The following is a 15,337-nucleotide window of genomic DNA, read 5'->3' as shown; positions in this document are numbered from 1 at the left end:
GCTAACACGGTGAAACCCCATCTCTACTAAAAAAATACAAAAAACTAGCCGGGCGTGGTGGCGAGCGCCTATAGTCCCAGCTACTCCGGAGGCTGAGGCAGGAGAATGGGGTAAACCCAGGAAGCGGAGCTTGCAGTGAGCTGAGATCCAGCCACTACACTCCAGCCTGGGCAACAGAGCGAGACTCCGTCTCAAAAATAAATAAATAAATAAATAAAAGCTTTAAAAGTTGAGGTTCCTATTAGATACACTAGCAGAGGTGTCAGTGGGGAGTTGGAGTGTGAATCTGGAGTTTTGAACCATGTCAGGGTTACTGGGACAGGTGCCTGAGCCAAAGGAGCTTCGGTGAGGAGGATGAGGAATGGGAGAGAGGCTCCTCAGAAAGCAGTGCTAGGGCCGGAAGATCCTAAAGATGGCAGGGGCTTCCTGCGCATCTCCCAGCTCTCGCCGACTCACTGGTATCGTTTACTTTTCAGTGGGGCCCAGACTTTTTACCTTTGGGCCTGGTGCCTTCCTGGATCTAGGCATGTTTCTCACCCTGCTCACGCTGGCTTTTCCAGTTAAGCGGGAATTAGGAAAAGGTCTGGGACCAGCCCTCTCTTCGTCAGATGCATCTTTGCTCAGGTGCCCAGTGACTCAGTTTCCCTGGTCACACATTGAATTCCTCATCATTAGCTCGGGGACTGGTGATCTACATATGCAAATGAATAATTATCAATAATTACAGGCTGAATCAGTGGATACACTACAAATAGAACTCAAGGCGTCTTGACTCAGATGCCTGGGGTTCTCCCCACCGCCCAGCGGACGCTGCGTCCGCCCCGCCGCCCGGACCCTTCCGGGGTATTCGCAGCAGTAACAGGTTTATTTTCTTTGCTGCCCGGTCTCGCTTCCGCGCCCTGCGCCGTCGCCGGACAAGTCGTGGGCGGGCAGAGGGCGGGGCCTGGCCTGGCCTGGGGCGGGGCTCCACAGTGGGCGGGGCTTCCCCGAGTTCCGGAGTCCAGTCGCTGGCCGCCTTGCTGGAGCGGAGATGCAGCCACCGCCCCGAAAAGTGAGCTTGCTCCTGAATGGGGACTCCTGGCGGGCTGGGGGAACGGACGGAGCTAAGGGGGCACCAGACTTGGGGTGGGAGACGGGAAGTCGGAAGGGATCAGACCCCAAACCAGAAGTAACAGAGGAAAGAGCTCAGCCCCTCCCTGGCCCCGCCCCCTCACCGCTCCCTGCGCGGAGTGTTTTTTAGGTCCTTGTGCCCGGGGTCTTCATCCTCTCCTTGCCCCCGCAGGTGAAGCCGGCCCAGGAGGTGAAGCTTCGCTTCCTGGAACAGCTGAGCATCCTTCAGACCCGGCAGCAAAGGGAGGCGGATCTGCTGGAGGACATCAGGTAGCCCCCTAACCCTCTTCATTTACACTCACCTTCGTCGTTGTGCGCCACTTCTCCCCAACATACATCTGCCGGGGTGGAGGAACAGGGGTCAAGAGCTCCCCAGCCGACCCATCCACAGCCCTCACCCTAGGCTTGGCCTCTCCAGATACTGGATAGGAATGCTCCCCAACCTAACCCCCCCACAGCTCCCCCCCCACATAAACACAGGAACTCTCCCTCAAAGCCCTTGACTCCACACTACTGCCCCCAACCCTACAATCAACCTTAGAGCAGAATCCCTCTCCCTCTTCCAGACCTGTTGGAAGGCTGGCAGACGTCGTACCCAGGCCCCCATCAATCTTCACCTCTAAGCCCACAGATGAACCTCTGGGTTGGGGAGGATCCTGCTGGGGCCCAGGGCAGTAAGGTGAGGGTTTCCTGTGTTGCGGCTGCCTGAGGTGATCTCAAGGACTCCCATCAGTCCCATTCCCTCTGGGTGCAGTTACGCTCTAGGAACCTGGCTCCCCCGGCTTCTTCCTGCCCAGAGTAGAGGACTGAGGATGGGAGAACATGCCCAAACATAACCTTATCCCCCACCTGCAATCTCCGCAGATCCTACAGCAAGCAGAGGGCAGCCATTGAACGGGAGTATGGGCAGGTATGGGACTTTTTTCTGTACCTTACCTCTTGTTCCAGTCTCCTTTACATCACCAGTAATGTCTGTCCATATCTATCCCTATTGTGGTCAAGAGCAGATGCCTAGAGTCAAGCAGACTGGTGTCAGATCCCTGTTGTGTAATTATAGCCATATGGCCTTGGACCAGTTAGTTAACCTTTCTTGACCTCAGTTTCTTTCTCTGTAAAATGGGAATAAAAATAATACCTTACCTTCATGTAGGGTTGTTGTAAGGATTATACAAATTAATGACTATAAGGCATTTAGCAAAGCAAGTGGCACATAATGTACCCAAAGGATGGTATGATTATACTCTGATCTCATATTCTCCCAGTTGGGGTGGGTCTTTGAAAGGGAACTTGGTTCTGTGATGGCTTTTTCACCAGGCACTCCAGAAACTGGCTGGCCCATTCCTGAAGAGGGAAGGGCACCGGAGCGGCGAGATGGACAGCAGGTGGGCCCTATGGAGGGGGCGGGCCACAGGGACCAAAAAGTGATGGGGAGCTCAGCCCCAGGAGCCTGTGGAGATGAAGGCCTAGCAAGTGGGGAGGGCACGTGAGCTGTAGGTAGAGCTGACACAGCAGCAGCAGAGGAGCTGACCCAGCAAGGACACTGTGGGTGGGGTGGAGGGCAGGAGTGAGGCTTGTGGCTGAGCTAATGGGCTGATCGATTGATGGGCTTATAGACAAGGGAGGATGGGAAAGCACTCTGTCTCCCATGGTGTTGGTCAGGGGGCGGGGGTGGTCTCATGAAGCTGTGGAGTGCTCTCCTCCTCAACACAGACCTTCTCTGGGGAGGGGCAGGACAGTGTTCGGTGCCTGGCGCTGCCTGCTGGATGCCACCGTGGCTGGGGGCCAAACCCGGCTCCAGGCGTCCGACCGATACCGTGACCTAGCAGGGGGCACAGGGCGGAGCGCCAAGGAGCAGGTGCTTAGGAAGGTATGGCTCAGAGGATGGGGTGAAGGAAGAGCTGGCTTGGGACCAAAGGTGGTCTAGGTCAGGACTTTGTGTATGCATCCCAATAGGGAACAGAGAACCTCCAGAGGGCGCAGGCCGAGGTGCTGCAGTCTGTCCGGGAGCTGAGCCGAAGTCGGAAGCTGTATGGGCAGCGGGAACGTGTGTGGGCCTTGGCACAGGAGAAGGCAGCTGACGTCCAGGCCAGGTGGGGTCATGTAGAGTGAGGAAGCCCAAGGTGGGGGAACAGGGAGGTGGGGCTGTGTAGGGGTGGAGCCAAGTCACCAAAGCAGGGCCTGACTCTGATCTCATATTCTCTCACTTGGGGTGGGTCTGACTCCTTTCCCTCATCTGCACAGGCTAAACCGAAGTGACCATGGGATCTTCCACTCTCGGACCAGTCTCCAGAAACTGAGCACCAAGGTTTGAGGGATGAGGGCATGAGTGTGGGGCAGGGAAGAGAAGGGCAGAGTAGTCTAGTGGTTTGGAACCTAGGTGCATAAGTATGAAAGACTGGGTTGAATCCAGGCTCTCCTACTTCCTGGGTGGGTGACCTTGGTTAATTTACTTCATCTCTCTGAGCCTTATTTTCTTCTATAAAATGGAAAGAATACCCTTCTTTTTCAGTCCTTTAATATGCATTTATTGAGGATCTGCAGGTACTAGGCACTGTTCTAGACACTATGGATAAGTGGAGAACACTACCAACAGAGTTCCTGCCCTCACCGTCTGGTTAAGAGAGACAGACAGCAAATAAATACTTAGATTAAGATGAAAATAAAACAAGGTACTATGATAAAGAATAACAAGGGGGTAGAATTTAGAGGGAGGCCTCTCTGAATAGGTGGCCTAATTGTCAAGAAGGAGCTGGCCTTGCAAAGATCTAAAGGAAGAACATTCCAGAGAGAAGAAATGATGAGTGCAAAGGCTCTGAGGTGGGAATAACTTCGTAGGCTCGAGGAATTGAGAGAAGGCCAGTATGGCTGGAGTACTGTGAGCAAGGGAACAAGCACTTGAAAAGACGTTAGAGAGGTTGTGGGGGTCAGCTCATATTGAACCTGGTGGACCGTGGTAAGGAACAGTGGATTTTATTTTAAATGTGTGCAGAAGGCACTAGAGGATTTTGAGCAGGAGTTGTGAGTATGCAACATTTTTAGTGTAGTGCCAGGCACATAGTAAGCACTCAATAATGTGAGAATCCATTCTGGATCTGGCTTCTCAATTGGTCTTGGAAGGACTCAAGGGGTCTAGGGCTTCCTATTGACATCAGTTTACTCTCCTAGCTGTCCGCCCAGTCAGCCCAGTACTCCCAGCAGCTGCAAGCCGCCCGCAATGAGTACCTGCTTACTTTGGTGGCTACCAATGCCCACCTCGACCATTACTACCAGGAGGAACTGCCAGCTCTGCTCAAGGCCAGTCTTAACCCAAACACCCCTGTCCCTCAGCAGGGAGGGAAAGGAGGACCTCCCCCTTGCTTCTTGATCCCCATGACACTGGGCGGTGCAGGGGATCTTGTCTGCTTACAGTGGGTAGATGATACATACATGGGCTCTGGTTCTGCTCCTAGCTGGCTGCATGGCATTGTACAGTACACGTAACCCTTCTGAACCCCAGATTCCTCATCAGGGATGACCCTTTCTCTGCCTATCTTATAACACTAGTTGGGCTCAAAGGAGAGAATGGATGTTAAAGTATGTTTTAAACTTCTAAGTGCTCTGCACACGAGGGCCTTTCTCATGAAGAATGTCTTCTTCCCTCCTTCCTATATCTCATGACCATCACCTGTCAAATCTGGAACGAGCCTATTTTACAGTAGAGATCTGGGGGAAGGGTGGTGTTAGTATCTTGGGGTTCTTTCTAGGCCCTTGTCAGTGAGCTGTCAGAACACTTGAGGGACCCCTTGACCTCCCTCAGCCGCACTGAGCTGGAAGCCGCAGAGGTCGTCCTGGAGCATGCCCACCGTGGGGAGCAGACAACCTCCCAGGTGAGGGCTGTGGCCTCTAAGAGCTTCCCTAGGGATCCTTTTTACCCTTCCCTCCCAGTGCAGCCCTCTTTCCTTCACACATTGTCCTTTTTCTTCCAAGAAGTGCTAGGAACAGGGTTGGAGAGTGAGCCAGTGAATGAGTGACTTTGACTTTTCCCAACCCCTAGGTAAGCTGGGAGCAAGACCTGAAGCTGTTTCTTAAGGAGCCTGGTGTATTTTCCCCCACCCCACCTCAGCAGTTTCAGCCAGCAGGGACTGATCAGGTGAGACCTTCCTGCTTGTTGGAACCAGGCCACATATAAAGGGGACTATGATTTAGGCCTCCTCCTCCATTATCCTTGTCTTTACGTTAACTTAGTGAGTGTTACACCATGGAGAGGGGGTTTCAGAATTCCAACTCACCTCCCTCCCACCAGGACACACACACACAAAAAACACACCTCAGGCCACCTTTCAGTCACTTGACTGCACCATCTTCTTCATTCTACCTCTGTCCCTCGACCTGGATCCCATTTCTGAAGCTCTGTATCTCTGTGTCCACATTACCTGTATCCATGGCCATAGGCATGTGCCCCTTCCTCTTTGTCCTTGTCCTTGGAGGTCAAGACAGAGTGGAAAAAGGAGGGAACTGGAGAGAAGGAGCAGCCTCAGGTCCTCCTCACAGCACCCCCTGACCCATTCAGGTGTGTGCCCTGGAGTGGGGAGCAGAAAGCATGGCTGGCGAGAGTGGCCTGGAGAAAGAGGTTCAGCGCTTGACCAGCCGAGCTGCCCGTGACTACAAGATCCAGAACCATGGGCATCGGGTGAGGTGGGGGGCACAGGTGTCATGTGCACCTTCTTGTCTCAGCAAGAAGAGCTGAGAGAGGGGATCTTGGAGCCATTGAGGGTGTCATGGGGCTACAGAGGGGAGGGAAAGGTATTGTAAGGTAACAGTGTGGCACAATAGTTAAGAACAGTTTTTGGAGCTAGACCCACATAGGTTCAAATTCTCTTCTGTTGCTTCCTAGTTCTGTAACCCCGGGTAAGGGAGTGACGTAACCTCTCTGGACTTCAATTTCCTCATCACTAAAGTAGGGCCAATAATAGCACCCACCTCATAGGGACGATTAAATGACATAATGTATGTGATACAACTAGCAAAGTACCAGTCCTGTAGTAAGTCATGCCCCACAGTATTTCCACCCACCCCTGTTCTCTGCCTTCCCAACCAGGTACTGCAGCGACTGGAGCAGAGGCAGCAGCAGGCTTCAGAACGGGAGGCTCCAGGCATAGAACAGAGGTTACAGGAAGTGCGAGAGAGCATCCGCCGGGCACAGGTGAGGCACACCCCTGAGGTTAGAGATCTCACCTTCTCAGGCAAGCCCCACTCCCTCTACTCTTTCTGATGGTGGGAAGGAGGGAAGGGAGAAGCAGAGAGTAGACACTGCCATCAGCCAGGTTCCACTAACTTCCTTCCTCCCTATGCCAGGTGAGCCAGGTGAAGGGGGCTGCCCGGCTGACTCTGCTGCAGGGGGCTGGCCTCGATGTGCAGCGCTGGCTGAAGCCAGCCATGACCCAGGCCCAGGATGAGGTAGAGCAGGAGCGACGTCTCAGCGAGGCTCGGCTGTCCCAGAGGGACCTCTCTCCAACCGTGAGCTCCTCCCCTGATACTACCCATCCTTACTTAGAAGTGAAAAACTCCAGTGGAACGCAAACCCTATAAAACTGGAATCACAGTTGTGCCTAACTCAAAGGGTTATTGTGAGGTTTAAGTGAAATCATTCATATATCATTCTTTACATAATTTCTGGCATAGAATCCTCAGTAAATTTTTATTATGAGCATAATAGAATGATTAAGAAGTAGGGTTCTGGGGCAATCTGTAAGGGCTTTGAGTACCAGCCACTCCACTTATGAGCTGTGCAATCTCGAAAAGTGACTTAACTTTTCTGAACCCCAGTTTCCTCATAAATAAAGTGAGGTTAATAGTTGTGCAAAACTATTAGCACTGGGTCATTATGAAGATTAAATGAGACAATATATACAAGATACTTTGCATTGTGCTTGGCACATAGTATGCACTCAATTGCTGTAACTCTGCTATTACTGTTGTTATTATCCTACTCTGTGGTGACTGTGGTTGTATACATGGTAAGTGGATGGGTGCAACTACCTTGGAGGGGGATCCATGGTGTCCTTTACGGGAAAGATGGAAGAGTGGGAGATAGAACCAGTGCTTGAGAGCGGGCCCCATATGAGGTCTGTTCTTTGCCCCTCTAGGCTGAGGATGCTGAGCTTTCTGACTTTGAGGAATGTGAGGAGACAGGAGAGCTCTTTGAGGAGCCTGCCCCCCAAGCCCTGGCCACTAGGCCCCTCCCCTGCCCTGCACATGTGGTATTTCGCTATCAGGTATGAATGGGGGTGGGGACCTTTGATGGGGGTGGGGACCTTTGATGGGCAAGGGTCAGGGACAGCCAAGTCCTGAATCCTTCGTGTGTGGCCCAGGCAGGGCATGAGGATGAGCTGACAATCACGGAGGGTGAGTGGCTGGAGGTCATAGAGGAGGGAGATGCTGACGAATTGGTCAAGGTGGGTATGGACCCTGGGCTCTGACCTTGGGTTGGGGGCAGTAGGAGGGACTTCTCTGTGGCCCCCATGGACCCTTCTAGGCAAAGCTAGAAGCCTGAGTAGAGGAGAGCCAGGGTCATGGACTGCTGAGGTAAATCTAATATCTGTTCACATTGCTGGGTGAGCAGGCTCGGAACCAGCACGGTGAGGTAGGCTTTGTCCCTGAGCGGTATCTCAACTTCCCGGACCTCTCCCTCCCAGAGAGCGGCCAAGACAGTGACAATCCCTCTGGGGCAGAGCCCAAAGGTAAGAAAGGGAAATTTGGGGTTAGGGGACCCTGGGTATGGTGAAGAATTGTTAGGGGTTGTAGCCCTGGGGTGTCACGGTCCTGGGGCACTGCCACCCACCTCCCTCTCACCGTTTCTCCTGGGCCTCTGTAGCATTCCTGGCACGGGCCCTGTACAGCTACACCGGACAGAGTGCAGAGGAGCTGAGCTTCCCTGAGGGGGCGCTTATCCGTCTGCTGCCCCGGGCCCAAGATGGAGTAGATGACGGCTTCTGGAGGGGAGAATTTGGGGGCCATGTTGGGGTCTTCCCCTCACTGCTGGTGGAAGAGCTGCTTGGTCCCCCAGGGCCACCTGAACTCTCTGACCCTGAACAGGTGAGGCTTACCTTCTCCCTGAACTACCCAGGCACCTCTGGGTTGACCCTTCCACCCCAGTAAAGCCTCATATTCATTTTAATGCCCCCTCTGCTCCCCAGGTTTACCTCCTGTAGTGGCCTGGGCCTCCCCATCTCCTATGGGTGGGCAGGGGAAAGGGAAACCAAGGCAGCCTTCATAGGAGTTTGGGGGTCCTACTTTAGTGCTGGATAGATCTGAGTTCAAATTTCTATTGTATAACTTGGGCAATGATTTAATCTCTCTGAGCTTGTTTCTTCACGTGTAAAATGGGGATAATACCTACTTTAGCAGGCTCACTGTCATAATTAGAGATAATCGAGGTAAAGCCCCCCCGTTTTTTTTTTGAGACGGAGTTTCGCTCTTGTTGCCCAGGCTGGAGTGCAATGGGGCGATCTCGGCTCCCCGCAACCTCCACCTCCCGGGTTCAAGCAATTCTCCTGTATCAGCCCCTCTAGTAGATGGGATTACAGGCGCGTGCCGCCACGCCCAGCCAATTTCCTATTTTTAGTGGATACAGGGTTTCTCCATGTTGGTCAGGCTGGTCTCGAACTCCTGACCTCAGGTCATCCGCCTGCCTTGGCCTCCCAATGTGCTGGGATTACAGGTGCAAGCCACCATGCCTGGCCGAGGCAAAGCCTTTAGTGCAGTGGAATGCAGAAGGTGTTTCAATATAAGATACCTATTGTTATAATGTATATACATACAGCAGAAAGAGAACAGGAGTGGGCGTCAGGAGACCTGGGTTCTAGCCAGCACTCTGCCAATAACTGGCTCTATGATTTTGGACCTGGCTTAACCTGGGTCTCACTTCTAACACAGGAGTCATATTAATAAAAATGCCTACCTCATGGGGTAGTGGTGAGGATTGAATGAATTAGTACATGTGAAGTGCTAGTAGAACACTTGAGACATAGTATACATAAGCATTCAATACATATTGACTGTTGAATATCTGTCAGCTACACCCCCCATCTTAATGCAAACATTTGGCCACTTCCTGTGTTGGGAAGTGATGAGGAAGGAACTGAAGATGGGATGAGAGGAAAAGCTGGTAAAACCTCCCCACGTGCCAGGAATAACTGTGTGCCCACCCCACCTCCAGATGCTGCCGTCCCCTTCTCCTCCCAGCTTCTCCCCACCTGCACCTACCTCTGTGTTGGATGGGCCCCCTGCACCTGTCCTGCCTGGGGGTGAGTGGAAGGAATTGGGAGCCCTGGGAGGCTAACAGATAAGGAAGAAGGAGGAAGCTTGGACTCCCAGGTCACGGTCTGGTCCTCTCCATGCCCTCAGGCATCTTGCAATAAGGTCTATTGCAGCTTGGTGGAGAGCACTTGCCTGGGCTCTGGAGCCAGGCTGACTGGTTCAGATCCCGCTCTGTCATTTCCAAGTGTGTGACTCGAGGTGGGATTCTGAACCTGTCTGGGCCTCAGTTTATGTTCTTTATGAGGTAAGGAAAAGGTACTAGCTCATTGAATTGTTATGAGAGTTAAAAAAGATGCCTGTGGACTACACAGCATTGTGTCTGGCACACAGTAAGTATTCAGTCGCTATTTTAAAAATTAGCTAAGTTATCTCTCATGGTGTCCTCCCAATATGCACCTTTTGCTCCTAGTGTCCAGATACCTAGCTTTGTATCATTTTTTCTGATGCCCACTTTTTTTTCTTTTTTAAATGTCTATAGCAGTTTTATTTTATTATTATTTATTTTAGATTCAGGAGGTACATGTGCTTGTTTGTCATATGGATATACTGCATACTAGTGGAGATTGGGCTTCTAGTGTACCTGTTACTCAAATAGTGAACATTGTACCTGATAGGTAATTTTTCAACCCTCACCCCTGCCTCGATTCCTACCTTTGCCTCCTTTGGAGTCCTGGGAGTCTGTTATTTCCATCTCTATGTCCATGTGTAGCTGTTGTTTAGCTCCCACTTATAAGTGAGAACATGTAATATTTGGTTTTCTGTTTCTGAGTTAGTTCATTTAGGATAATGGCATCCAACTCCATTCATGTTGCTACAGACGACATGATTTCATTCTTTTTAATGGCTGTGGAATGCCTGCCTTTTCTAAAACCTTCTGGTACTCCCACCTTGTCCACAAGGAGTCTCCCTCCCTGGAGTTACCATCATCTCCACCACCCCAAGTTCACTTTGCATGACTTAGCACTTAGTCATTTATTGTGTTTATTGAGGTTTCATTATTGGTTTCTTGACAGCCACTGGGGGTAGGAGCGCTATGTATCCTATCTGCCTTTGTTTTATACCTTGAGCAGAGCTGATTATACAGCAGTTACCCAATAAATGTTGAGGACAGTGGATAGAGTGATGGATTTTATGGTCTAGGATGGTGACCATTAATTTAGCAAATATTTATAGAATGCCACTTTCCTAAGTGCTGGAGATACAGCATTGAACAAAACAAAGTCTGAAGACTGACTTGTGGTTCTTATTTCCAGACAAAGCCCTGGACTTCCCTGGGCTCCTGGACATGATGGTACCTCGACTCAGGCCGGTAAGGGCCCTTGCCTTGGAGGAGATTGTATGTAGAGGGGTTCCAATCAGTCCTGTTTTGTCTGGTATACCCTTAAGGGAGGACTCTGGAGCACTAACTGTGTGTTCCCTACAGATGCGTCCACCACCTCCCCCGCCGGCTAAAGCCCCGGATCCTGGCCACCCAGATCCCCTCACCTGAAGGCCAGGGAATCCTTGACCCCCGGTGATGCTGCTGTCCCTATCTTCAAGCTGTCAGACCACACCCTCAATGATCCAGAGCAACACAGCCAAAACCTGGAATCTCCCTATTTCCACCCTCACCTCCAAGGGTAGAAACTTGCCCCTTCCCATTTCTGGGACTGGAGCCCACTCCTTTTTTTCCCATTGTCCTATCATCTCTAGGACTGGAACTACTCCTTTCTCTTCTGCCATCACCCTATCTAGGGTGGTGAAATGCCTGAAATCTCTGGGGCTGGAAACCATCCATCAAAGTCTCTAGTGGTTCTGGCCCACCTCTTTCCCCACCCTGGCTCCGTGACCCACCCCACTCTGGATGCCAGGGTCACTGGGGTTAGGCCGGGGAGAGGAACAGGCCTTGGGGATCAGAAGGCGCTGGAGCCAGGATGCGAAGCAGCTGTAATGGTCTGAGCGGATTTATTGACAATGAATAAAGGGCACGAAGGCCAGGCCAGGGCCTGGGCCTCTTGTGCTAAGAGGGCAGGGGGCCTATGGTGCTATTGCTTTAGGGGCCCACCAGGGGCAGGGGCCTGCTCCCAGCTGCCACGCTCTATTATATGGAGCGAGGTGTTGGGGAAGGCGGGTCAGGCAGCCTGTTGCAGGCAGGGGAAGGAGAAGAGACTGAGGGGCCATGACCTCTCCTGAGGCCCCCAGCCTGAGACCGTGTAACTCCAGGTAGAAGTTGAGCTGGTCCCTCAGCTGGGGGGCAGTGCTGTCCAGTGGAGGGGAGGGCCTTCACGCCCACCCACACCCTGGCCCTGCCAGCTGGTAGTCCATCAGCACAATGAAGAAGGAGACTTGGAGAAGAGGAAGAGTAACAGTATTGCTTCCTGTTCAGGCTGTATCCAGCTTTTCCCCTGGGGCTGCAGGACCTTCCCTACCTCTACCACCAAACCAAGGGATTTATAGCAAAGGGTAAGCCTGCAGTTTATACTCTGGGGGTTCAGGGAGCTGAAAGGCTTAAGTAGTTTAAGTAGGTGATGGGAAGATGAGATTACCTCATTTAGGGCTCAGGCAGACTCACCTCACATACCCCCTGCTCCCCGTGGTAGAGACACCTGAGAGAAAGGGGAGGGGTCAACGAGAGAACAGGAGTAGGTCATATCAGTGCCCCCCCAAAGTAGAGAGCAATAAGAGCCCAGCCCAGTACAGTCCTGGCTGTGTTTTCCTACCTGGTGATCGGAAGTGTCCGGTTTGCTTTGCTGCCCATTTGCCTCTTGAGTGGGCAGCCCTGGGCTTGGGCCCCTCCCTCTGTCCCTCAGTGTTGGCTCTGCAGAAGCTCTGGGGTTCCCTTCAAGTGCACAAGGGGCTAGGCTGCTGTCCCTGAGTCCTCCATTCTGTACTGGGGGGCTGGCTAGGACCTGGGGCTGTGGCCTCTCAGGGGGCAGCCTCTCCATGGCAGGCATCCCTGCCTTGGGCTGCCCTCCCCCAGACCCCTGACCACCCCCTGGGTCCTGTCCCCCACCAGAGCCCCAGCTCCTGTCCGTGGGGGAGCCATCACGGTGTTCATGCAGTCCATAGCGCTTCTCAATGTGTGTCACCCGGAACCTGGGAGGGAAGGGAACACTGGGGTTTAGGACCACAACTCAGAGGCTGCTTGGCCCTCCCCTCTGACCAGGGACATCCTGAGTTTGGTGGCTACTTCCCTCTGGCCTAAGGTAGGGGAGGCCTTCTCAGACTGTGGGGCACATTGTGTAGCGTGACTTCCGCTGGAGCTCACAGTCCAGGAGGAAAGAGCCAAGGCCCACTTTTGGGATCAGGTGCCTGATCATTGGGCCCCCTACCTCAACCTCACTTTCCCTGGAGCACCTGCCCCACCTGCCCACAGAGAACACAGTGGTCTCCCCTGTCCGGGGGCGGCTTTTTCCTTCCTTGGAGCGTCCCTGACGGACAAGTGGAGGCCTCTTGCTGCGGCTGCAATGGATGCAAGGGGCTGCAGAGCCCAGGTGCACTGTGTGATGATGGGAGGGGGCTCCATCCTGCAGGCTGGAGGTGGCATCCACACTGGACAGCAGGGAGGAGGGGAGCAAGGGTAACATTTCCATTTCCCTTCATGTTTTGTTTCTTATGTTCTTTCAGCATGCTCCTTAAAACCCCAGAAGCCCCAATGTCCCCAAGCCCCAACATTTTTTTCTTGTCTTTATCTAATAAATTCAATATTAAGATGTTAGTGACCACATGTTCTTCCTCCCAGGGCTGTTTGCTAAAAAGAACATTGCTTAACCCAAAGGAGTGGCACTAGAGGTAAATGTTAGGTTTGATGACATCTAGATGAGAGAGATGTTTTGAAGGAATCGAGATTTCTACAAAACTTCTTTCTTCCTATAAGTTAGCCAGCTTTGCCCTTCCCCCAACCCCATACATGCAAGGAGACTGGGAGAGGATTGTGCTGGAGGAGAGGATACTCTCCAAGGCAAGCTAAGTCATGCTGGCCCTTGTTTCCAGCTCACCTGGACAGCTGCACTGTCCCTTCTCCTTCACTGTCCCCCAGCATCTCCTTCAAGGCCTCAGCATTGGCTGAGGGAAGAAGGAAAAGAGGGAGTCAGTGAAGGTGGAGGTCAGGGCAAGAGAAGGTTGGAGAAGGAGGGAGCAAGGGGCTATGCTAGACCCACCTTCATTTTGGATGATGCAGCGAACAATCCTCTCTACTGTGTCCTCATTCATGTCATCGTCCTCAGCTGAAGGATGAAAGAGATTGGCAAGGAAGCAGGAATGAGTCAGCTTTGGGGGAACATTACCTGGTGGCTCCCATCATTTATTGCTTAGGACATACCCTTTTACCTACTTGCTATCATGCTGGACCTCAGCATTTCAGGGACCAGAAAAGATGGGGACACCAATGCAAGCCCAAGACTACCATCCAGAGGACCCTTGCTGCCCATGCTGCCTTCTCTAGTTTTGCTTTCAGAGTGGTGTCACCCCACTTGCTAACTCAAGAGTGCATCACTAAGCTTCCTGAGCAGGCTTGATCAGGATTTGGCCTGGGTCTGTTGGTCAGGGAGGCAGAGGTGAGGGGCAGAGGTGTGGGGAGAAGGGTGAAAGGTTACTGAGCCAGGGTTCCAGGCTCCACTCACGGGGCTGAAGCTGGGCATCGTCAGGCTCGGAGCCCCTCGACGTGCGGCAGCGGTAGCCCTTCTTCTTGAGCACGTGGCAGATCATGAAACCTACCAGGCCCATGAGGAAGAAGACCAGCACAAGCAGGAAGAGCATATACAGCCCATGTTGGGGCGGTTCCAGGTCAGGCTGTGGTTCCGACATGAGGCCCTGGGGGGCGAGCGCGGGCCAGGGCGCCTCCTGGGTTTAGGAGGCTGCAGCTGGGAATGGGGGAGGGGTAGGAATGCAGTTCTCAGGATCTGAAACAAGCACGTCTAAGACGTTCGGCTAAGGTCCGGCTCCACCCCCTACCCAACCAGGGAGCTGTCCGGGCCAGGGGTGCTGTTTCGTCAATACGGCCCAAGGCAAGAGGTCAGCGGCTACGCAAGCTCTCTACCACGACCCTGGTCCCGCTTCCCCGACGCCCCGAGCGTTCCCCTTTCCAGCTCGTTCGCGCTTCCGTCCCTCCCAAGGACACTGCAGCACGAGATGGGACGGAATTCTTAGGCGGCGGGAGCAGAAATCGTGCCTGAGTCAGCGCCCGCACCTCCTCCGCGCCGGCCTGAGCCAGGCCTCTGCAGCCCCCTCCTCTCAGTACTCCCGCACCCCTCTCCCTTTTTGGTTTCTCCCACCCTGACCACCTGGCCCACCCGGTACCGGTGATTTGGTTCTGGTTCCGGCTTCTGCTCAGGTTCCGGCTCCAGGGGCGTCCTAGTGCGGCTCGGGGCCCCCGACGCCCTTCCGGCGCTCATCCCTTGATTCCTCCCCTCCCCCTTCGCCGCCTCACCGGCCCCGGGCTGTGGCTGCGGATACCCGCGCCGTGGCAGGCGGGGGGAGGGAAGGACAGAGAAGGATGCGGGCTGACTGAGAGCGGCGGCAGGCTCTGGGCAACTCCGGCCCTGGGTCAGGGAGATCGCCTCCGCAGCCGCCCTGGCTTCCCAAATGCCTTCGCCCGTCGCGGGCCCAGGACCAGGAGGCGGAGCGCAGGTGTGCGGGGCGGAGAGCGTGAGCTCTGCGCGCGCGTGACTGCGCCTGGCCCCCCCGGGGCAATGTGTGGCGCCGAGTCTAGGTCCGGGTAGGGGACAGGAGGTCCGGCGTGGGTGTTGTCCACTGGTCTATCCGCTACGCCTGGCGCAGCTCCTGCCCTCAGATGCCCCGACCAAGCGGAGAGTCAGGAATCTTCCCCGAGGGCTGGGGGAAGCCGGCTTTCCGCACCTTTGAGGGACGGCGTGGCGGGATCTTCGGAGCTTCCTAGAGAAGTGACCACGGCCTGCGCCCGGTTTGGGGCAAGCGGCTGGATGGGATGGCT

At 53.7% G+C, this 15,337-nt stretch overlaps 2 protein-coding genes across 27 annotated transcripts; one reads left to right on the top strand and one right to left on the bottom strand.

The window, feature by feature from the left end:
• Positions 1-1,002: 1,002 nt before the first annotated feature.
• FCHSD1 (FCH and double SH3 domains 1) lies at positions 1,003-13,105 on the top strand. 14 transcript variants are annotated; one of them, XR_012414187.1, is made up of 21 exons: positions 1,003-1,051; positions 1,283-1,380; positions 1,975-2,020; positions 2,425-2,492; positions 2,842-2,977; positions 3,064-3,200; positions 3,352-3,415; positions 4,276-4,404; positions 4,854-4,976; positions 5,144-5,239; positions 5,660-5,779; positions 6,188-6,292; positions 6,445-6,606; positions 7,236-7,364; positions 7,461-7,544; positions 7,712-7,829; positions 7,964-8,184; positions 9,308-9,395; positions 10,662-10,717; positions 10,832-11,850; positions 12,554-13,105. XR_012414187.1 is itself a non-coding variant. In XM_065545913.1 (20 exons), exons 1-20 carry the CDS (start codon positions 1,031-1,033, stop codon positions 10,895-10,897), a joined length of 2,067 nt encoding a protein of 688 aa, XP_065401985.1. In that variant the 5' UTR covers positions 1,003-1,030; the 3' UTR covers positions 10,898-13,105. The 14 variants fall into 14 exon arrangements, 7 of the variants coding, with proteins under 7 accessions (XP_065401985.1, XP_045250907.2, XP_073850568.1 ...); XR_010587139.1 differs by having other exon boundaries at positions 2,836-2,977; XR_012414191.1 differs by having other exon boundaries at positions 5,660-5,784; positions 10,832-13,105.
• RELL2 (RELT like 2) lies at positions 11,336-15,006 on the bottom strand. 13 transcript variants are annotated; one of them, XM_073994477.1, is made up of 8 exons: positions 14,679-15,006; positions 14,010-14,249; positions 13,548-13,613; positions 13,386-13,452; positions 12,754-12,939; positions 12,108-12,483; positions 11,960-11,993; positions 11,336-11,732 (listed from the first exon to the last, which is right to left on the bottom strand). In XM_073994477.1, exons 2-7 carry the CDS (start codon positions 14,191-14,193, stop codon positions 11,961-11,963), a joined length of 912 nt encoding a protein of 303 aa, XP_073850578.1. In that variant the 5' UTR covers positions 14,194-14,249; positions 14,679-15,006; the 3' UTR covers positions 11,336-11,732; position 11,960. The 13 variants fall into 13 exon arrangements, with proteins under 13 accessions (XP_073850578.1, XP_005558123.1, XP_073850579.1 ...); XM_005558066.4 differs by having other exon boundaries at positions 14,686-15,006; XM_073994478.1 differs by having other exon boundaries at positions 11,336-11,993.
• Between the last annotated feature and the right edge of the window lie 331 nt (positions 15,007-15,337).

This window comes from Macaca fascicularis, chromosome 6, assembly GCF_037993035.2.
Source record: "Macaca fascicularis isolate 582-1 chromosome 6, T2T-MFA8v1.1".
NCBI classification, from domain to species: domain Eukaryota; kingdom Metazoa; phylum Chordata; class Mammalia; order Primates; family Cercopithecidae; genus Macaca; species Macaca fascicularis.
This window is presented reverse-complemented; position numbering and strand designations above follow the sequence as displayed.